The 21,600-nt window shown below is 37.3% G+C and overlaps 1 protein-coding gene across 10 annotated transcripts in view; it reads left to right on the top strand.

The window, feature by feature from the left end:
* Window positions 1-21,600, top strand: part of FKTN (fukutin) — a 99,030-nt gene that overhangs the window by 15,303 nt on the left and 62,127 nt on the right. For all 10 annotated transcript variants that reach the window (XR_001886480.1, XR_001886481.1, XR_001886479.1 and 7 more), the window contains 3 exons: window positions 12,548-12,607; window positions 17,055-17,258; window positions 20,316-20,593. Coding sequence is in view for 7 of the 10 variants with exons in the window: in XM_017876711.1 (XP_017732200.1) it covers window positions 12,548-12,607; window positions 17,055-17,258; window positions 20,316-20,593 (542 nt within the window). In the remaining 3 variants the exon portion in view is untranslated. The remainder of the gene's footprint in view (window positions 1-12,547; window positions 12,608-17,054; window positions 17,259-20,315; window positions 20,594-21,600) is intronic.

The raw sequence follows: 21,600 nt of genomic DNA, 5'->3' as shown, positions 1-21,600 counted from the left end.
TTTATGTTTTATCCTCATTTGTTAGAACTATTCATCAGAATTAATCACTTTGCGCCCCTTCTCAGCTAGAGGGGAATATACTTCCCTGCCTTTTTAATATTGGGCTTGAACAGTAGAGTGTTAACAGACACATGCAGAAGCTTCAAATAGGCTGTTGTGATTTGACTTAGTTTTTATGCTCCTCTGACCTATAGGAGAAGAGAAACATGTATGGAGCAGACCAAAGCATAGCTGCCCCGCTGACTCACAGATTTGTGAGGGAGGAAATAGATGCTTGTAAGCCATAAGACTGGGGGAAGTTTATTATGCAGCATTGTTACGTGGGGTTATTAGACCTAATTTTGACGATGAGAAAACTGAAACTTTCTTTTTTTAAGAGGGGATCTCGCTCTGTCACCCAGGCTGAAGTACAGTGGCATAATCATAGCTCACTGTAACCTTGAACTCTGGGGCTCAAGCAGTACTCCTGCCTCAATCTCCTGAGTAGTTAGGAGGACTACAGGCACACGCCATCAGGCCTGACTAATTAAAATTTTTTTTTTTGTAGAGATGGGGTCTCACTGTGTTGCCCAGGCTGGTCTTGAACTCCTGGCCTCAGGCAGTTCTGTCACCTCAGGCTCCCAGAGTGCTGGGATTACAGGTATGGGCCACTGCAGCTGGCCTGGAAAACCAAAACTGTTAAGAGAGATGTTAAATAATTTACCTATCCAAACCACCCAATATCTAATGTGTAGAGCTGACTTCTAATGTCCCTAGCTCCGTTTTTTCCAGGCCATATAATTTTAAAAATAAGGGACTATACTGAATCTACCTATGATCTTGGCTGTTTATCCAATGAATGTCTTTCTGTGACATCTTCAACTCTTTCCTGATTATTTTCTTAGGATAAAGCCCTAGAGTAGAAATTCTAGATCTAATATGCACATTTTAGATTTTTGTTATGTATTACAAAGTTATCCTTCATAAGGATAAGCAGTATGCCTGATTTCTCATATGTTTTCATAAATAAGAATAACAATAATAATGGCATCTGTTTCAGTTAGAGATGGCTGGCTGATAGTAGCTTAAATAGAGGAATTATCTGTCCATATCTGTAAGTCTAGAGCCTCTAAAATTCTCTTGGTATTTCCTGTGCTACAGTCAAGGCTAGAAGAAGTAATAGTGTGATCTAGCAGGCTTCTACTTTTGTGACAGTGGCCAGCAGATTCCCAAATATAAGAGAATCTGGTGTAGTAAGGTTTTACTCTTGTTATTTAGCTTTTCCAGCCTCTATAATAGAGACTGCAAAAGAGAAGGGGTTTGGGAATTGGTGTCAGGTCAGCTTACCTATAGTGTCTGCCATAGCAGCTAACATTTTTTGATGTGCTTGATTGAGTAGGCCCTATGCAAAGCACTTTACCTACATTTAACTCTTAAAACAACAAATTGAGTAGATCTTGTTCTTACCGTTTTTCCAGCAAAAACACTGAGGTTTGGAGAGATTTACTAATTTTCCCAATATCACATAGTTGTTAAGTGTGGGAGATGGAATGTGAACCTGAGGAGTCTACCCCAAAACCTCATTCATTAATTTTTATGTCCGTAATATTCAGAAACTGAAAGCTATTCAACTCCATTAGAGGTCATTTCTTTGATTACTAGTGGGGTTAAACATCTTTCCATATGTATATTGGTTCTTTTCAGTTGTATTCTTACTTCTTCTTATTTGTGTCTTTCACATATGCTCCTGATGATGTTGTCTTTTTCTGTAGCTGTTCTTTATAGTTTGAAGGATATTAAACCTTCATCATATATATTTCAAATATTTTTCCTGACTTGTAATTTGCCTTTTAACTTTATATTCATGATATACTCCCTCAATAAATTTGTACTTAATGTATAAGTAGACAGATGTCAAGATCTTTTTTCCTTAAGGCATCTGTTTTTTATGTTATAACTGGCCCAAGATTATGGGAATATTTAACTGTATTTTGTCTATGTAATGTTTAAATTTTTTCACTAAATTGAATTTATTTTAGTAGGAAGTATGAATTGGACATCTAACTTACATTTTCCCCAATGATTAACCAATTGTCCCAATATCCCTTATTGAATTACTCATTGATTAAAAATCCCATCTTAATTATATATTAAATTCTAATAAAGAACTGCTGTCTCGATCCTTTTCCCTTGGTGGCAATGTAACATAGTTGTTGAGAGCATGAACATCAGTTTGAGATTAAACTTCATCTATACTGCTTATTAGCTGTGGGATCTTGAGTTAATTACTTGACTTCTAAATGCCTGTTTCCTTATCTACAAAATGGGGGGCAATAACAGTATCACTTCGTAGACTTGTGAAGCTTAAATGAATTGATATACATAAACTATTTGGAACAATGCATGTTATACAGAAAGAAAACAGTAAAAATTGGCTGTTATTATTATTTTAAAAAATTTTATAATGAAAATAGTATTTGTTGTATTGTGTCCATACCATGCAAACTGCCTTAGTAATAATGCCTTATTCATTAAAGAAAATATAATCTTTGAACAGAAGTAGTATGCAACTAAAGTTCAGGTAACCTTTATATACCATTAATTTTGTAAAGTTCGTTATTCACACTAGATTCTTGTTTTTTCTGTTTACTTTTGATAATAGGTAGACATTATAACATCTAAGTTCTAAAATATCACAGATTATTTTTATTTTATTGAAATATATGGAGTGGGTGCCCTGGCTCACACCTGTAATCCCAGAATTTGGGGACACTGAGGCGTGCAGATTGCTTGAGCCCAAGAGTTTGAAACCAGCCTGGGCACCATGGCGAAACCCCATTTCCACAAAAAATACAGAAATTAGCCCAGCATGGTGGCGTGTGCCTTTAGTCCCAGCTATTCAAGAGGCTGAGGTGAGAGGATCACTTGAGCCTGGGCGGTTGAGGCTTCAGTGAGCTGTCTTTGCGCCACTGCACTCCAGCCTGGGTGACACAGGGAGACCGTGTCTTAAAAAAAATTTTTTTTAATATACGGAAATTATATTAAACCATTTGTAGCCCAGTAATTGTATCCTTTAAAATGGAATTTTTAAATTTACTCATGAATTCAGAAACTGTTATTTAAAAGTCACAATTTGTAGAATATTTTGCCAAGGCAATAGAAACAATGAATGAGGTGGTTTCTTCCTGCCCAATATTTATAATTTAATTTGGGACAGATGCTGATGAGAGTATAGATGCTTCCTGTAGTTTTAGTGTGAAAACAGGATACTATCTGTAAGGAATACAAGCAGTTTCTCTATGCCAGTAGGAAAAAAAAAAACAACGCTTTATTTAAAAATAGTAAGGAGACCAGGTGCCTGCCTGTAATCCCAGCACTTTGGGAAGCTGAGGTGAGAGGATCGCTTGAGCACATGAATTCAAGACCAGCCTGGGCAACATAGTGAGATCTCATCTCTGCTAAAAATAAGAAAATTAGCTGGGTTTGGTGGCACATGCCTGTAGTCCTAGCTACTTGGGAGACTGAGGTGGGAGAATCCCTTTGAGCCCAGGAGTTTGAGTTTACAGTGAGCTTGGGCAAGAGAGGGAGACCCTGTCTCAAAAAATAAACAAATATGTACATACATGAAATAAAAATAGTAAGGATAGTTAGACTAATTAGATGCTAAAGATATCAACTTTTAAATTTTTTTCAATGTCATTGTGGAAAAATTTTAAGCTTTTGGGTTTTGTTAAACTTCTAAATTTCACTTATACGCAGCATTTTTGAACTCAAACTTTAGTGAAGTATAGATGCGTCCTCAGTTTTCTAATGGTTTTCTTCTGACATAGGAAGACAGCCTGAACTATTGTTAACTTTGTTTACTGATTATATCTAAATTGCATTCCTCTGTTGTTCAGTGAGCAGTGTTTTGTGGGATATGCTTAGATAAATAAATTCATGTAAAAATTATTTCTAGTTCAATTAAATGTTTGATTTGGTAGCCAAAGAGTACAGAATCATAGTCTTGATCAGTGTGAAATTATAGGTTAGCGTCATCAACATAAAAACCAAGATTCTAAGTCATCCTTGAACTTCAAGGTGATTTTCAGAGATCCTTAAGATTATGTGTTAGAGATAGGGATGAAAAATGGATTTTATCTTTGATTCCAACCCAAATTTAGTAGCAGTAAATGCCTGCAGCACTATGGTAAGAAGGACTGCAAAGCTTTCAGGCTTTTCAGGAAAGAATACTCTAGTATTTGCTACCTTGGAGTTTAAAGCTGTTTATTTTTGTAACATTTGCAAAAGATATTTTTACATTCTTTCTTAAGAAGGGCCAACAGCTGGACACGGTGGCTCATGCCTGTAATCCCAGCACTTTTGGAGGCCGAGGCAGGTGGATCACCTGACATCAGGAGTTTGAGACCAGCCTGGCTAACATGGCAAAACCCCGTCTCTACCAAAAATACAAAAATTAGTTGGGTGTGGTGATGTATGCTTGCCTATAATCCCAGCTATTCAGGAAGCTGAGGCAGGAGAATCGCTTGAACCTGGGAGGAGGAGGTTGCAGTGAGCTGAAATCACGCCACTGCACTCCAGCCTGGGTGACAGAGTGAGACTCCGTCTCAAAAAAAAAAAAAAAAAAAAAAAAGCGGGGGAGTGCTAACAAAATAATATAATCTTTGGGCCCTCTAAAACTGGACCCTCCAATGTCCTTAACCTTGTCCCTTCAAGCTGAGGTAAGTACAAGGTTTATAGGGAAGAGAGACTACTGAGTAACATACTTGGGAAGGCAATTACTGAATGTTTCATGGATGAAATAATAATTTGAGTTGGTCTTGTAGGATGAGGAGTTCTTCAGGTGAAAAAGATGGAAAGGTCATTACAAATAGAAGACACAACCTGTTCAAAGAGAATGAGTATTTTGATGTCTAGAGTAGAAGCATACTAAGTAGAAAACAAAGGAAGTACAAAAGCCCTGAGGCAGGAATATGTCTATCAGTTTTGAGAACAGCATAGAGATCAGTGTGGCTGTAGACAAATGAGTGATGGGGAGAATAGTAGGTAAGGTTAGAGTTTCCTATTACTTAGGGTCTTGTAAGCCATTATAAGGACTTTGACTTTTATCCTGAGTGAGACTGGGAAACATAGGAAGGTTTTGAGCTATGTGACGTGATCTGACTATTGTTTTAAAACAAGTAGTCTGATTCTTGAGCAAAGAAGCCAGGATAGTGGAATTAAAAGGGTTGTATCCCAGTGCTTCCATAAGTATGAAGTATATACATTATTATTTCACTTATCAGACAGGGTAAATATCAAACTGATTTCATTTAAAGAATGATCTTTTTCAAGAATTCAAAGAACTAGAATGTTGTGAAATCTTATCTATTTTACTCTTACCATGCCATTTTTCTTGTAACTCTGGGACGCCCGCCCACGCCAGGCCTCGGTATTATTTTATAGACCAATTTGGTAACATAAGTAGTTCTTGTGGGGATGACATATTAGCTAAAGGGATTTTCATATGTAGTGAACGCGCCGCTTATAGTATTCTAATATGGTATAGTAAGTTACATATAAACATATAAATAATATACCATATAGTATCAACTTCATCCACACTACTTTGTTTGACATGCATCCCCATGAACTGGAACTGCCGGGGGCAACTGCTGGGGCAAAGTATATGCAAAACTATACTTTGAGTAAATTTCCTATAACTGGAGTAAATTTTCCCAGTATTTGAGGATTTCCCACTTCATAAAACTATACAAACATTAGATATCAATATTTATAAACACTGATAATGTAATTTACAGTGAAATTGCTTTTTCATCTATTAATGTTGAGCTATATCATCTTCACATAGCCTTGTAAGTCATTTGTGTTATTTCATTTTCCTCTGTTATTTTCACTTCCCTTGTAATGTTAGTCTCTTTGTTACTGATTTCTAAGAGCTTATTTATCATTAAAGATATTAACATTTTGTCAAGCTTTGCAAATAAAATATTATGTTTTTTTCCCCTTTAAAACAAACAAACAAACAAACAAAACAAGTAGTCTGGCCACTCTGATGAGAATAGATTGGATGTGTCCCCACCCAAATCTCATCTTTAATTGTAGCTCCCATAATTCCCATGTGCTGAAGGGGGGACCTGGTGGGAGATAATTGAATCATAGAGGCGGTTTCCCCCATATTGTTCTTGTGGTAACAAATAAGTCTCATGAGAGCTGATGATTTTATAAGGGGAGATCTGATGATTTCCCCTTTTGCTTGATTCTGATTCTCTCTTGTCTGCTGCCATGTAAGACATAGCTTTCACCTTCTGCCATGATTGTGAGGCCTCCCCAGCCACTTGAAACTGTGAGTTCATTAAACTTCTTTTATCAATTGCCCAGTCTCAGGTATGTCTTTATCAGCAGTCTGAAAACAGATTAATACACAGAGAGACCAGTTAGAAGGCTGTTCTAGTAATTTACACAAGAGATGATAATGATTTGGACAAGAGAGTTGATGGTAGAGTTGGTGAGAAATGGAAAGTTAGAGTTTTCAGGATTTGTTGATGGGTTAGATGTAGGGTATTAGAGTGACAGAAGGGAATCAGGGATAACTCAGTATTTTTGTCCTAAGTAATTGGAATGGCAAACTTGCTGTTTACTGAGATGGGTAAGACTGGAAAGAGCAAGTGTGAGGAATGGTGAAAATCAGGAGTTTTTTTGTACATGTTAAGTTTAAGGTGCTGTATTCATCTGTTCTTGCATTGCTATAAAGAAATACCTGAGGCAGGGTAATTTATAAAGAAAAGAGGTTTAATTGGCTCATCGTTCTGCAGGTTGTACAGGAAGCATGATGCTAGCATCTACTCAACTTCTGGGGAGGCCTCAGGAAACTTACAATCATGGCAGCACGTCAAGTGGGAGCCTGTACCTCACATGGCCAGAACAGGAGGAAAAGAGAAAGTGGGGAGATGCTACACACTTTTAAACAACCAGATCTTAGGGGAACTCACTCACTCCCTATCACAAGAATAGCACCAAGAGGATGGTGCTAAACCATTCATGAGAAACTGTCCCCACAATCCAATTACCTCCCACTAGGCCCCATTTCCAACACTGGGGATTACAATTTGACGTGAGATTTGGTGGGGACACAGATCTAAACCATATTATTCTGCCCCTGGCCCCTCAAATCTCATGATCCTCTCACATTGCAAAATATAATCATGCCTCCCCAACAGTCCCTTCAAAGTCTTAACTTATTCCAACATTAACTCAGAAGTTCAAAGTCTCATCTGAAACGACACAAGTCCCTTCCACCTATGAACCTATAAAATCAAAAAGTTACTTACCCCCAAGACTCAATGGGGATACAGTCATTGGGCAAATACTCCTGTTCCTAAAGGGAGAAATTGGCCAAAAGAAAGGGGCTACAGGCCCCATGCAAGTCCAAAACCCAGCAGATTACTCAGTAAGTCTTAAAACCCCAAAATAATATCTTTGACTCCATGTCTCATGTCCAGGGTACACGGGGGTGGGCTCCCAAGGCCTTGGGCAGCTCTACAACTTGTGCCCTCTGAAGCAGCAGCCTGAGCTGTACCTATGCTGCTTTGAGCCAAGGCTAGAGCTAGAGCAGCTGGAATGCAGAGAGCAGTGTCCTGAGGCTACTCAGGGTGGCAGGCACTGGGCCTGGCCCGCCAAACTATTCTTCCCTCCTAGGTGTCCAGGCCTGTGATGGGAGGGGCTACCTCAAAGGTCTTTGAAATTCCTTCAAGGCCTTTTCCCCATTGTCTTGGCTAATGCAAATTTCTGCAGCCTGCTTGAATTCCTCCCCTGAAAATGGACTTTTCTCTTCTGTCACATGGCCAGGCTGCAAATTTTCCAAACATGTATGCCCTGCTTCCCTATTAAATATAAGTTCCAATTTTATGTCATTTCTTTGCTCACACATATAAGCATAGGTTGTTAGAAGCAGCCAGGTCAGATCTTGAACTCTTTGCTGCTTAGAAATTTCTTCTTCTGGGTTGGGCATGGTAGCTCATGCCTATAATCCCGGCACTTTCGGAGGCCAAGGTGAGCAGATCACAAGGTCAAGAGTTTGAGACCAGCCTGGCCAACATGGTGAAACCCTGTCTCTACTAAAATACAAAATTAGCCGGGCGTGGTGGTGGGTGCCTGTAATCCTAGCTACTCAGGAGGCTGAGGCAGGAGAATTGCTTGAAACCGGAGGGTGGAGGTTGCAGTGAGCCGAGGTCATGCTACTGCACTCCAGCTTGGGCAACAAGAGTGAAATTCTGTCTCAAAAAAAAAAAAGAAATTTCTTCCACGTACCCTAAACTGTCACTCTCGAGTTCAGAGTTTCACAGATCTCTAGGGCCAGGGCACGATGCAGCCAGGTTCTTTGCTAAGGTATAACAAAAGTGACCTTTGCTTCACCTCCCAATAAGTTCCTGATTTCCATCTGAGACCTCCTCAGCCTGGACTTCATTGTCCATATCCCATAAGCATTTTGATTGCAACCATTCAGCAAGTCTCTAGGAAGTTTCAATTTTTCCCTCATCTTCCTGTCTTCTTCTGAGCCCTCCAAACTTTCCGTCTATTACACCGTTCCAAAGTTACTTCCTCATTTACAGATACCTTACAGCAATACTGCTCTCCTGGTACCAATTTTCTGTAGTTAATCTGTTCTTGCATTGCTATAAAGAAATACCTGAGACTGGGTAATTTATAAAGAAAAGTTTAATTGGCTCATGGCTCTACAGGCTGTACAGGAAGCATGACACTGGCATAGGCTTGGCTTCTGTGGAGGCCTCAGGAAACTTAGAATCATGGCAGAAGGTGAAGACGGACCAGCACTTCATATGGCTAGAGCAGGAAGAAGGGAGAGAGGGAGGAGGTGCTACAGTTTTTTTTTTTTTTTTTTTTGCAGACGGAGTCTTGCTCTGTCACACGGGCTGGAGTGCAGTGGCCGATCTCAGCTCACTGCAAGCTCCGCTTCCGGGGTAATACGCCATTCCCTGCCCTCAGCTCACGAGTAGCTGGGACTAACAGGCACCCGCCACCTCGCCCGGCTAGTTTTTGTATTTTTTAGTAGAGACGGGCTTTCACCGTGTTAGCCAGGATGGGTCCCTTGATCTCCTGACTCGTGATCCGCCCGTCTCGGCCTCCCAAAGTGCTGGGATTACAGGCTTGAGCCACCGCGCCCGGCCCCCCGGTGCTACAGTTTTTAAACAGCTAGATCTTGGGATAAATCACTCACTCATTATCACAAGAACAGCACCAAAGGGATTGTGCTAAACCAATCATGAGAAACTGTTTACATGATACAGTTACCTCTCACCAGGTACAACCTGCAACACTGGGGATTACAATTCAATATGAGATTTGGTGGGGCACAGATCCGAAGCTTATCAGATGCCTATTTGACCTTTAAATGAAGAAGGTGAATAGACAATTGGCTATATAAGTCTGGGTGGAATGGGTTGTGTGTACAAATTGAGTGTTATAAGCATATAGATGGTATTTAAAGCCATACAACTAGATGAGATACCAAGGAAATGAATATAGATTTTTAAAGGGGAAGAGAGAAAGTCTCAACATCTGAGCTTTAGGACCCTCCACATCAGGGAAGTGAGAAGAACCAGCAAGTTAGACTAAAGAAGTAGCCAGAGAGAAATAGAGAAAAAACAGAAATATGATGATACAGAGAGCTAAATGAATGGAGTGTTTCAGTAGAAGTGTTTCAGTAGGTAGGGGTTATCAACAATTCTTGGTATATCAAATAAGATAAGTACTGATAATTGACTATTGGATTTAGCAAGTGCAGGTCATTGGTGATCTTCATGATGCTCAGCAGAGTGAATTTAAAATGAAGTGAGTTCATGGGAGGAGAGGAATTGGTGGCAATGAGAAGAGACAAACCATTAGGAGTTTTGCTGTAATGGGAGACAGAAAGTTGTTCTTTGGGAAAAGAGGAGTTGAGAAGTTTTTGTGTTTTGTTTTAATTATTAGTGTTTTAAGATGGAATAAATCATGTTTGTATACTGATGGGAATGATCCATCAGAGAAAGAAAAATTGCTGGAGCAATGTCTTTGCCCAGTCAAGGGAGGATGGGATTTAGTGCATAAGTGGAGAGGCTGGCTTTAGATAGGAACATAGACAATTCATCTGTTATGACAGAAGGGAAGTCGTATTATATGGATATAATTCTTGTACAGTAGGTGGGAAGATGTGGTGGGGGGCTTTTGAAAATTATTTTCAAATTTCTTTTTTCTCAGTGAAATAGAAAGCGATGCCATAAGTTGAAAGATAGGATAGGGAGGTGTTAGAGAAAAGAGGGAGAAAAGTCATCGAAGAGAATGAGACAGTTAATACACAAGGGGAATGTAGTATGATTTCTGAACAGAATTAAAGCCCCACTTGAGATTAGTAGTCATGAATTTAAAGCGACATCAGCCAGGCATGGTGTCTCACACCTGGAATCCCAGCACTTTGGGAGGCGGAAACAAGTGGATTGCTTGAGACCAGCCAATGCAATAAGGTGAGAACCTGTCTTTGAGAAAAATACAAAAATTAGCCGGGTGTGGTAGTGCATGCTTCTATAGTTTCAGCTGCTAGGAAGACTGAGGTAGGAGGATCACTTGTCTGGGAGGTTGAGGCTGCAGTGAGCTGTGATCATGCCACTGCAACAGCCTGGGCAACAGAGACCCCTGGCTCAATAATAATAGTAATAGTAATAATAATAATAATAATAATAATAATAATAATAAAGTGATATCAGTCAGCAGCCACTGTAGCTGCACAATTGCAGGTGCAGAAGAAGTAGAAAGTTGGGCTTTTGCTGAGCAAGTAAAATGAAGTCAGATGGAGGTAAGTTGTCAGTGTGTACAAGAGAATGATTATGAAACATGAATATTTCTGATTGCATTTTTCATCATAGCCACCAAAAGCTGGAAATAACCTAAATGTTCATCAACTAATGAATGAATATACAATGGAATGTTAGCCATAAAAGGAAATAAAGTACTGATACATGCCAAAGCATGAATGAATGAACTTTGAAAACATCATGCTCAGTGAAAAACCAGATGTAAAAGGCCACATATATGATTCCATTTTTATGTAGTGTCCATAACGGGCAAATCCACAGAGAAGATAATTAGCGTTATGATTAGGACTGAGTGGAGAAAGGGGAGTGGCTGTTAATAGGAACATAGTTTCTTTTTGGAGTGATTAAAATATTCTGGAATTAGACAGTGGTAATAGTTGCACAACTCTAAACATACTAAAAATCACTTTAGAAAGGCAGATTTTATGGTATGTGAATTATATCTCAATAAAGCTATTATAAAAATAACATGCTCATTCACTAGAAATTTGCTTATCCCAAACTCAACAAATTAAACAGCTCAGAAATATAGTCTAATCAACTAATGTAGGACTAAGGTGAACAAGTAGCTGTATTACAATGTTTGCAGTCTTTTTTCAGGTTTGAAGATTACAGTTGTTTTTTTCTCAAACATCCCTTAGTATTAAAATGTTACTGGTTAAGTTGCAGAACTTGTGAGGAGAGACCAGTTCTGGCTGTGTCTTAATTACTTAGTATATTCATTTCTCCATCCCTTTCTCTCTCCTTCCAATTACCAAACCTTTACTAAGCTATACAAATCATCAAGCACTATCCTAGGTACTACTGGTGATACAAAGATGGATTGGACTTGGTCCCTACCCTTGAATGTGAGGTTTAATGGGGAAATGAGGTTTAGGAACTTAGAGCACATTTCATTTTTAGGGTGAGGCTACTCTAGTTGTTCTTCAGCATCCTCCCATCTATAGCTTATAGATAAAGTATGCACTCAAGGCATAAGAAACTTACTTGGATCTTCTTTAAGCTTGAAACATTCTTCCTTTTGTCTCTAGAACATCAGACATTCTCCTGTTACTCTAAAGTATTTTGGTGCTATCAGATGGAAACTCATAATAATTTTCTTTCATCTGATGCTCTAGACCTGAAATATCTTTTATAAAAACTTCAACATTCAAAATTATGGTGTATGTTAGGTAAAGTGTGCATACTGGTGCTATCTGCAAAACAAATAATAATGTTTACCTTGCAGGATTGTTGTGAGGGGTCAATGAGTATACATAATTCATATATGGAAGTGTCAAACACACGAGCTCCTCAATAAACATTATGCTTTATCACTTTGCCAAAGTCTACAAACACTGATTTTATATTTGGAGATATGTTGAGATTGCAGATATAGCCATAGACCTTAATAGACAAACCCTAATTCCAAAGAGTTTGCCATTCATTGATGGAAATTAATTGATTCAGAGATGTTGACCATGTCTACCTTATTATTTAATAACTTAATTAGCTTACTACAAATCTATCAGTGTTTTCTATCTTGGATTTTATATCATAAAATGTAGAATTCTTAGCTCATGACTATGTGAAAATAGATATTGGATAATGCTTTTTAATGATCATAAGCTAATTGTATTTTGAATCTCATGCCTAACCGAAATGTAATGTTATATGCTGGGCTTTGAATTTACTAAAAAGTTCTTTTGTTATCTTCCTAGAATGGAGCTGGTTTGTCAAAATCCAAAGGAAGCCGAATTGGATTTGATAGCACACAGTGGGTATGTAGAATAAACAAGAAATTTCTCAATTATAATGTTCATTTAGTTCATTCATTTACTCCGTAAGTATTTGTTGAATGATGGCAGTAATAATAGCTACCTTGTGTGGTGGGTGACCAGTTGGTAGTGGCAAGTAAGGAACAGGCCCTTTACCGAGTGCTTTATGCAATGTCTTATTTAGTCCTTATAGAAACTTTAAGAAGTGAGTAAATATTGTTATTCTCAATTCACTTAGAGAGATTAAGGTTAGTTGACTAATAATTTGGTAAGACCAGATTCTGTCTGCCTTTAAAACCCTCATTCACTGAGCTATGGTGTTTCTCTAAATGAATGAATATATGAATCAAATATTCAGATGAATATTTGAATAAGGGACAAGTAATGATCAGGAATAAAAATCTATTCAACATAGTTCCTTTATAAGATGAGAGGAAACCAGTAATATACACAATATATCCTTGTTTTGTTTTACAAATTTCAGAACCTACACATTGATAAAATATATTTTCCTATATTTTAAAACTAAATTTAGAAAGAAAGACATTGGTGGGTTACTAATAAAACACAACATTTATTCTGTTAGTATACATTATGGGAATGACCAGATATTTCTTGATACACTTCAATCTTTGGCTTCTCTATAACCAGAGATGTGGCACTCTTTAAATTAGAAGTGGATTTTCAGATCGCCAAGCAGTGGTCATTTTAGGTCATTGCTAACACCAAGTAGATTTTGAACTACTGTTTAAAAGTAAAGTTGGGGATATCCTGTTATCAGGCTTCCCAGCTCTCTAGTCTATAAGTATCAATGTAAACTTTCAATTTATTAAAAAATAGCAATTGTTTTGCTCTGTGAATTTAGGGTATTCTGAGGATAAAGGTAAGCATGATATACTTGGAATTTATACTACCCAGTCACAGTTATAAAGATTTTAGATTAAATTAAAAAGAGGTATTTTGTATGCTTCTCTGTAACCCTTCTCTACATCCATCCCACCCTTAGAAAACACATACATGTAATACTTGGACCAGATTTATCATCCTGTGGTTGAAGCAATTTGCTGAGATTTAGAATTCAGTATTTAACAGCCAAAGGCAATAGTGGTGATCTATCATACATTTTAACATTATAAGATGTGATGATACTTAGAGAAACATAAATTTTTCAGGTTTGCCATTTATTAAGAGTCTTCATCTGTACACTGAAAAGCAATTTCAGAAAAAAATTTAAAGTTGTAGTAGCTTCAGTTGGATAAAAGGTTTTCCTTTATCAGTATTAACCAACAACATTCTGACAACATTCCCAAACCTTTTAGTAAATAGAGCAGTCGGAGAAGGTTCAGGTTCACTGATACATTTTTAAATGGAATTTGTGAAAAATTTAAAGCTTAAAATAATAGAAAAAAGTAGCGTGACTCTATCATTTTCATTCAAGAAATGATCCTTGAGGTGGGAGAAAATAATAGATTTTTTTCAAAGTCTTTACTTCCATAGTACTCAAGCAAAAAGTTGAAGAGCAGCTTACCACATTCAGTGAGTTCTCTTTATACTCTTTTACATTGAGGGGACTAAAAAAAATTGTAAATGTGGTCAATGAATCACTGTATTTGCAAAATCACAGGAAAGGAGAAGTACTAATATACTTCTAAACTTTTAGAAGGAATAAAAGGTGAAATCTCATCAATAGTATGATATTGAGCCCTGGTAAAATTCTAGGGCTCAGTGTTTATTGAGTTATTAAACAGATGACTTGGGAGCACTTAGAAAAGAAAATGGTAATAATTAGGAACTAGTGCTTACTAAGAACAAGTCCTGCCAAGCCTTTTTAGGTTTTAATAAAATTTTAATACACAGGCAGATGAATAGGCTATTGTGGTCTCAGTATAATCTCTTTTCAACAAGATATTTTTCATTCTTATAAACAAAATGAATTACTGAACGTCAGATGATAATAGTGATTTAGAATTAATTGGATTTAGAATCAATTGAACACGTTTCCAAGGAGCATTAATGATTGTATTGATAACAACTTGGAGGATGTGTTTAGAAGGTGAGTTATAGAATCTCTCCTTGACCCTGACCTAATCTGTATTTCTATTAATAATGGTAATGAAGCTATGTGTGTTCATCATATTTGTATTTAACACCAAGCTGAGATCCATTAAACAAACATTAAAGTACCTTTTATGTAGTAGTTCTGTTATCTCATCTTTCTTCCAAAATCATTTCTTTGTTTTTTTTTTCCCTAGTATAAAGCACAGAAAGCAATAACCCTAAAAGACACATACACACAAAAAATAGCTAAATTGGACTATTAAAATTTTAAACTTCTCCTCATCAAAAAACACCATTAAGAAAACGAATAAGCATGCCACAGAGTAGAAAATATTTGTAAAACATTTATCTCACAAAGGAAGGGTATCAGAGATACGTTAAGAACTCCCACACGACTCAGTAATAGATTTTTTTGTTCATGCCTTTCATCAAGTTGAGGATGTATTTTATTCCTGGTTTGCTGAAAGTTTTAAGTCATGAATAGATATTGAATGTTGTCAAATGCTTTTTTCTATATTGAAATTATCATAGTTTTTCCCTTTTTTCTGTTGATTTGTCAAATTTTATTGACTGATTTTCATATGCTAAAGTAACCTTTCATTCCTAGGATAAATACTATTTGGTCATGATATTTACTTTCCTTTTTTATCTTTTTTTAGTTACTAGAATTGATTTTCTAATATTTTATTACGTATTTTTGCATCTATGTTCATGAGGGATGGTGGACTATACTTTGTTTTTGTAATGTCTTTGTTGGGTTTTGCTTTTTTTTTTTGAGATGAAGTTTCTCTCTGTTGCCCAGGCTGGAGTGCGGTGGTGTGATCTCGGCTCACTGCAACCTCCACCTCCCAGGTTCAAGTGGTTCTCTTGCCTTAGCCTCCCGAGTTGCTGGGACTACAGGTGCACGCCAACATGCCGGGGTAATTTTTGTATTTTTAGTAGAGACGGTGTTTCACCATGTTGGCCAGCCTGGTCTCGAACTCCTGACCTCAGGTAATCCACCTGCCTTGACCTCCCAAAGTGCTGGGATTACAGGCGAGAGAAGTTTTGCTATGAAGTATTGCACTGGCCTCTTAAAATCAGATAGGAAGTATTTTCTCCTGCTCCATTTTCTGAGAAAGTTTTTGTAGGATTGGTATTCTTCCTTAAAAATGATAGAATTCACCAGTGAACTGTGTTAAGTCTGAAGTTTTCCTTGCTGTTGTGAGGGCTGTTTTTTTTTTTCCCCTAACAAATTTAGTTTCCTTAATAGGTATAGGGCAATTCAGATTTTGTTTCATCTTGTGATAGTTTTGTTAAATTGTATTTTTAAAGAAATTTCTGTCATCTAACTTGAATTTTTTGGTGTAACATTGTTTATCCTAACTTTTTACTTAGCTGTTTCTCACACTGAGGTAATAAACCCCTATAAGGCAGAGATTATTGTATTCTTGGCATTTGCGTAATACTCTACACTAAAAACAAATAATGACACTGATTCTTAGCTTTATCTCATCCTTTATCCTTAAAATTGATATTTTGTCTATTTATTTATCTTGTGTATATTTTTATGAGTTCCTTCAAATTTTCTGAATAAGAATTTATTCTTAATTTCATGAAGCACCTTTCTGATAGGCAAACATTCCTTTAAGTCTTGCTTTCATTGAAGTAGGCTTTTAAGCAATAGCGTATGCCAGATACTCTATTTATCCTTGCTGCTCTTAGGTATTACTTACTCCTAAGTGTGATTTAGTTTGTTTTCATTCTACTGTTGAATTTTTGTTTTTTTCAGTAGGGGACACTAGTTACTACCCAGCAGAGTTGTATTTTGAAATATTGCAGTATTAGAAAAGCACATTATACATGGCAATCATCAAACAGGCAGTGTATTTTGGTCTGAGTCTTTTGAAAGATTATTAAGCAGCATTACAGACATGAAGAAAAATGGTACAAACAACTGATTTTGTTTTGAAAGGTTAACAAGACTGATTTTAAAAGCTGACGGATAGTTCTCTCAATTTTGCTTGAAAAGATTTAGCTAACATTAAGAGAATAATTTTGTAAGCCCCACATTTTCATGTCAGATACCACTTCCTCTGTGAAATTTCTTATCCTTTTGATGTACAGCAAATTTGTAGCTTACTGGTCTGTGCTTTTATAATATGTTGTATATGTTTTTATTATAGCATATTTCACCTTATATTGAAAATGTTCATCTTTCTTAGAAGACCGCTTATTGAGAGCAGAGACCATATGTGCTATTTAATCATTTGTATTTTTTAGCACGATGATAAGCATGGTATCTATTGGGTAAATACCCTGCATTCCTATACAATTAATGCATTAAAATGTTATAAAATAGGCCGTTGTGTTGGCTTACTGGAAATACGAGAATTCTTTTTCTCTCAAACAGCGTGCGGTTAAAAAATTTATTATGCTAACATCCAACCAAAATGTGCCAGTGTTTCTTATTGATCCTTTGGTATTGGAATTGATTAATAAGAACTTTGAACAAGTCAAAAATACTTCTCAAGGCTCCATTTCACAATGCACGTTTTTCTGTGTTCCAAGAGACTTTACTGCATTTGCACTGCAGTATCACCTATGGAAGAATGAGGTAAGTGGTTTGCTTTCAGATAATGGAATGTCTCTCTTTTTACAAAATAGTATGGGTTTAGGCTGGTTTAAAATGTAAAACATTAAAAAATTTCCTAAAACACTTTATAAATTGTATCAGGAATATTTTCAGCTATAAATAACAATACAACTAATCACTAAGGCAAATAGGGGATTTCTTTTTCTTATATAATGAGAAGTTAAAAGGTTAGTGGCTATTGATATTAGTTTAGCTAGCCACTGATGTCAGGACTTGTGTCTCTGAAATTCTTTATTCATTTACCTCATTATCACAGGATAGCCGTCATAGCTCCAGATATCACATCCATGTTCACAACAGGAAGATGAAAGGAAGGATTCTGCTTTTTTGCTGGGGAAAGACTTCTCAATATCAGTATTTTTAGGTCATTTCTGTTGAACTGTTTGGTATCTCATAGAAAAAGCCTACAAGGCTTATTTTTACAGAGAATATTTTATAATGTCCCTTTATTTTCCCCAAATGAAGTTCATAGAAATTATAACCCTCCTGTATACGTAATTCCCCAAATCAATTTAATGCATTAACTATAATATAACCTAGAAATAAAAGGAAATGATATATATTTCAGTGTGCAGATGTTCCAGAATGACTACACTGGAAGACATAATAAAGTAAATCCGATGCTTGTATTTAGAAGTAGGACCACAGAATGTGGTAGCTACAAATATAAACTCATATTATGAGTGATATTATTGTTGGCAATATGATTTTCCAAATTAGCACGCAAGTTTCCAACAACAAAAAAGTAAAATTGTTTCTCCATTGACATGACTATTGTATTCCCGAGAAATAAAGGCTCAGACAATTATACACAGATTTTTCACTACGTGATTATCTGACAGGACATTTGAAATTACATAGTACACAGGATAGATTTTCATGTTTTGGATTGTAGGATGTCTAGTGTTCTTGGCCTAGGACTCTAAATGCCAGTTTATTATCATGATAAACCAAAAATATCCCCACAAATATCTAAAATGTCTGTTGGGTGCAGTCCCACTTGCCTTGAGAACCACTAGTTTAGAAGAAGGGGAATATGCCACCATTGGCAAAACTGATACTACCTTAGTCAGAGGAAGAAGCAAAAGCTCAGCCGTACCCAGAATCAGCACATGAGTTCAAGTTTATTCTTTGTTTGTTTGTTTGAGACGGAATCTTGCTGTGTCACCCAGGCTGGAGTGCAGTGGTGCAATCTGCTCACTGCAACCTCTGTCTCCCAGGCTCAAGGGATTCTCCTGCCTCAGCCTCCCGAGTAGCTAGGATTACAGGTGCGTGCCACCACGCCCAGCTAATTCTTTTTTTTATTTTTTAGTAGAGACAGGGTTTCACCATATTGGCCAGGCTGGTCTTGAACTCCTGACCTCAAATGATCCACCCGCCTCAGCCTCCCAAAAGTTTATCCTTTTGTACATGTGACATCCTGCTATTCAAGAGATTCAAGAGCCCTTGGATAGTCCCCCCTAAAACTTCCCCCAATGTGGAACTAATCAGATTGTTAGCTCTAATAATGAAAGGCTCCATTTGCATGTGAGTTTTCTGTGTTAATGCCATTACCATAAAGTGAGCAGACCTCTGCCAGGGCAACTGGGAGTGGACTTTTGCAATACGACCTTGACCTAGGCCTTTACACCAATTGATGAGATCAACTATTTTGTTCTTTACTTATCTTGTTGATAGTTATAAGAAAGCAAACCATATCATAATTCTGCTTATTTTGTCTGTCAGTCTTTCCTCCTATAACCCAAGGTCACATTCCTCTCAAGTTCTGGCCGGCCTTTTAAATATTTCCTGAATTTATCAGCTGATAATGCCTTTCTTTTATTCTATTCAGTAGTGTCTTTCTCTGAATTGGCTACCCTCACCCTCAGTCAGTGCTTTCTACTTCTTAGGTGTACCAAGAAAGAAAAGGGAAAAAGGGAATATTACAGTTGATAATGAAACAAATGATGTAGCAAAAATACAAAGTATGTAGCAGGAAAGATATAGCCAAAGACTCTCTTTATGGGTTGGGCTCTGAATAACAATAAAAGGATTGGCTGGGCCCTGTGACTCATGCACATAATCCCAGCACTTTGGGAGGCCGAGGCGGGCGGATTACCTGAGGTCAGGAGTTCCAGACCAGCCTGGCCAGCGTGGTGAAACCTCATCTCTACAAAAAAATACAAAAATGAACCTTGTCTTACAGTATGTTTGTTTACTTTCTAATGATTTGCATTATGATGATGTTCTAGTATGGTAGTATTTTAAGATGCTGGGATGTAAACTATGAGATGAAAGAACTACTTTTTTGAAGTACTTTTGAAGATAAAGATTATTTAAAGTTAAGAATTACAAGTTTAATTTTAAGTGCTGTCTTTAAATCAACATTTACTTTATAGAAACTAACGAGAAAACACTAATATGAGCATTCTCATTCCAAGGAAGGGATTTGTATTAATTTTCATAAAGAGAGTGGTTTTTTTTTTTTTCTTTTTTTTTTTTTGAGACAGGGTCTCACTCTGTCACCCGGGCTTGAGTGCAGTGGCACGATCTTGGCTCACTGCAGCCTTGACCTCTCAGGTTCAAGCGATCCTCCTGGCTCAGACCCCCAAGTAGCTGGGACTATAGGTGCATGCCACCACACCCCAGCTAATTTTTTTTTTGGTATTTTTTGTAGAGACAGAGTTTCACCATGTTGCCCAGGCTGGTCTCAAACTCCTGAGCTCAAGTGTTCCGCCTGCCTCAGCCTCCCAAAGCACTGGGATTACAGGGGCGAGGCACAGAGCCCAACCCATAAAGAGAGTCTTTGGCTATATCTTTCCTGCTACATACTTTGTATTTTTGCTACTTTCCTTTATTCTCCTACCACTACCTTCTGCCCATCACCTTCATTTAAAAATATTCTTACAGAGCAGATTATCACAAAAATATGGCTCAAGTTCAATGTAAGAAGCACTTTTGTTTTGCTACTGGTATTTGGCTTTAAATATTCCATGTTTAAATGTTGTTTCTTGATGTTTGATGCTTCTTTGGTTCTAGGAAGGCTGGTTTCGGATAGCTGAGAATATGGGATTTCAGTGCCTAAAGATTGAGAGTAAAGATCCCCGGCTAGACGGGATAGACTCACTTTCTGGAACTGAAATCCCCCTGCACTATATCTGCAAATTGGCCACTCATGCGATCCACTTGGTAGTCTTCCATGAGAGGAGTGGCAACTACCTCTGGCACGGCCACTTGAGACTTAAAGAACACATTGACAGGAAATTTGTTCCCTTCCGAAAGTTACAGTTTGGTCGTTATCCAGGAGCTTTTGACAGGTAAGTTCAGAGTCAAAAGGTGAAATGTGAAATGAGTGTTGTTCAGTCATAATTCTTGCAGTGTTTTTACATTTGAGTATTGAAATCTAATATATAATTTATATAAGTGTTTATAGTAACATTGTTTTTAATGCCTCCAAATTTGAAGCAACCCAAATGTCCTTCAACAATAAAAGGATTGGCTGGGCCCTGTGACTCATGCACATAATCCCAGCACTTTGGGAGGCCGAGGCGGGCGGATTACCTGAGGTCAGGAGTTCCAGACCAGCCTGGCCAGCGTGGTGAAACCTCATCTCTACAAAAAAATACAAAAATTATCCGTGCATTATGGCGGGTGCCTGTAATCCCAGCTACTGGGGAGGCGGAGGCAGGAAAATTGCTTGAGCCCTGGAGGTGGAGATTGCAGTGAGCCAAGATTGTGATAGCGCACTCTAGCCTGGGCAACAGAGCAACATTCTGTCTCAAAAAAAAAAAGAAACAAAAAACAACAACTATAAAGGGATAAATAATTTTTGATATATATATTCATATAATGAAGTATTACACAGCAAGGAAAAATAAACTAGAGGTCTATGCACATCGTGGATGAATCCTGCAATGCTGAATGACACAAGGCACAAAAGAATCGAAATTCTATTATTTTATAAAAAGTTCAAACACCTGCTAAATTATGTTCGTAGATGTATACCCTTACAGTAAAAGTATTAAGAAGGCTAAGCAAGAGGTACCAAAAAAGACTAGATAGAGGACACAGAGAACTACAGGGAAGCTGGAAGAATTTTATTTCTGTGGTGGAGACTTTGGTGTTTACCTTAAAATTCATTATTTTGTGCCTTTATGTTATGTACTTTCCTGTATATTTTTTAAAACCATGTGCAATAATTTATCTTTGGCTATCTCAATAATAAAAATGTTTCTTGTGAGAAACAGTTATTTGAAGGAACTCATGTAAAATTTGATTAGGTTTAGTTTGTAATGTTAACAATTACAGGACTAAAAACATTCTT

Source organism: Rhinopithecus bieti, unplaced genomic scaffold (genome assembly GCF_001698545.2).
Source record: "Rhinopithecus bieti isolate Rb0 unplaced genomic scaffold, ASM169854v2 scaffold_9663, whole genome shotgun sequence".
NCBI classification, from domain to species: domain Eukaryota; kingdom Metazoa; phylum Chordata; class Mammalia; order Primates; family Cercopithecidae; genus Rhinopithecus; species Rhinopithecus bieti.
Note: the sequence above shows the minus strand (reverse complement) of the source record. Positions and strands in the feature narration are given on the sequence as shown.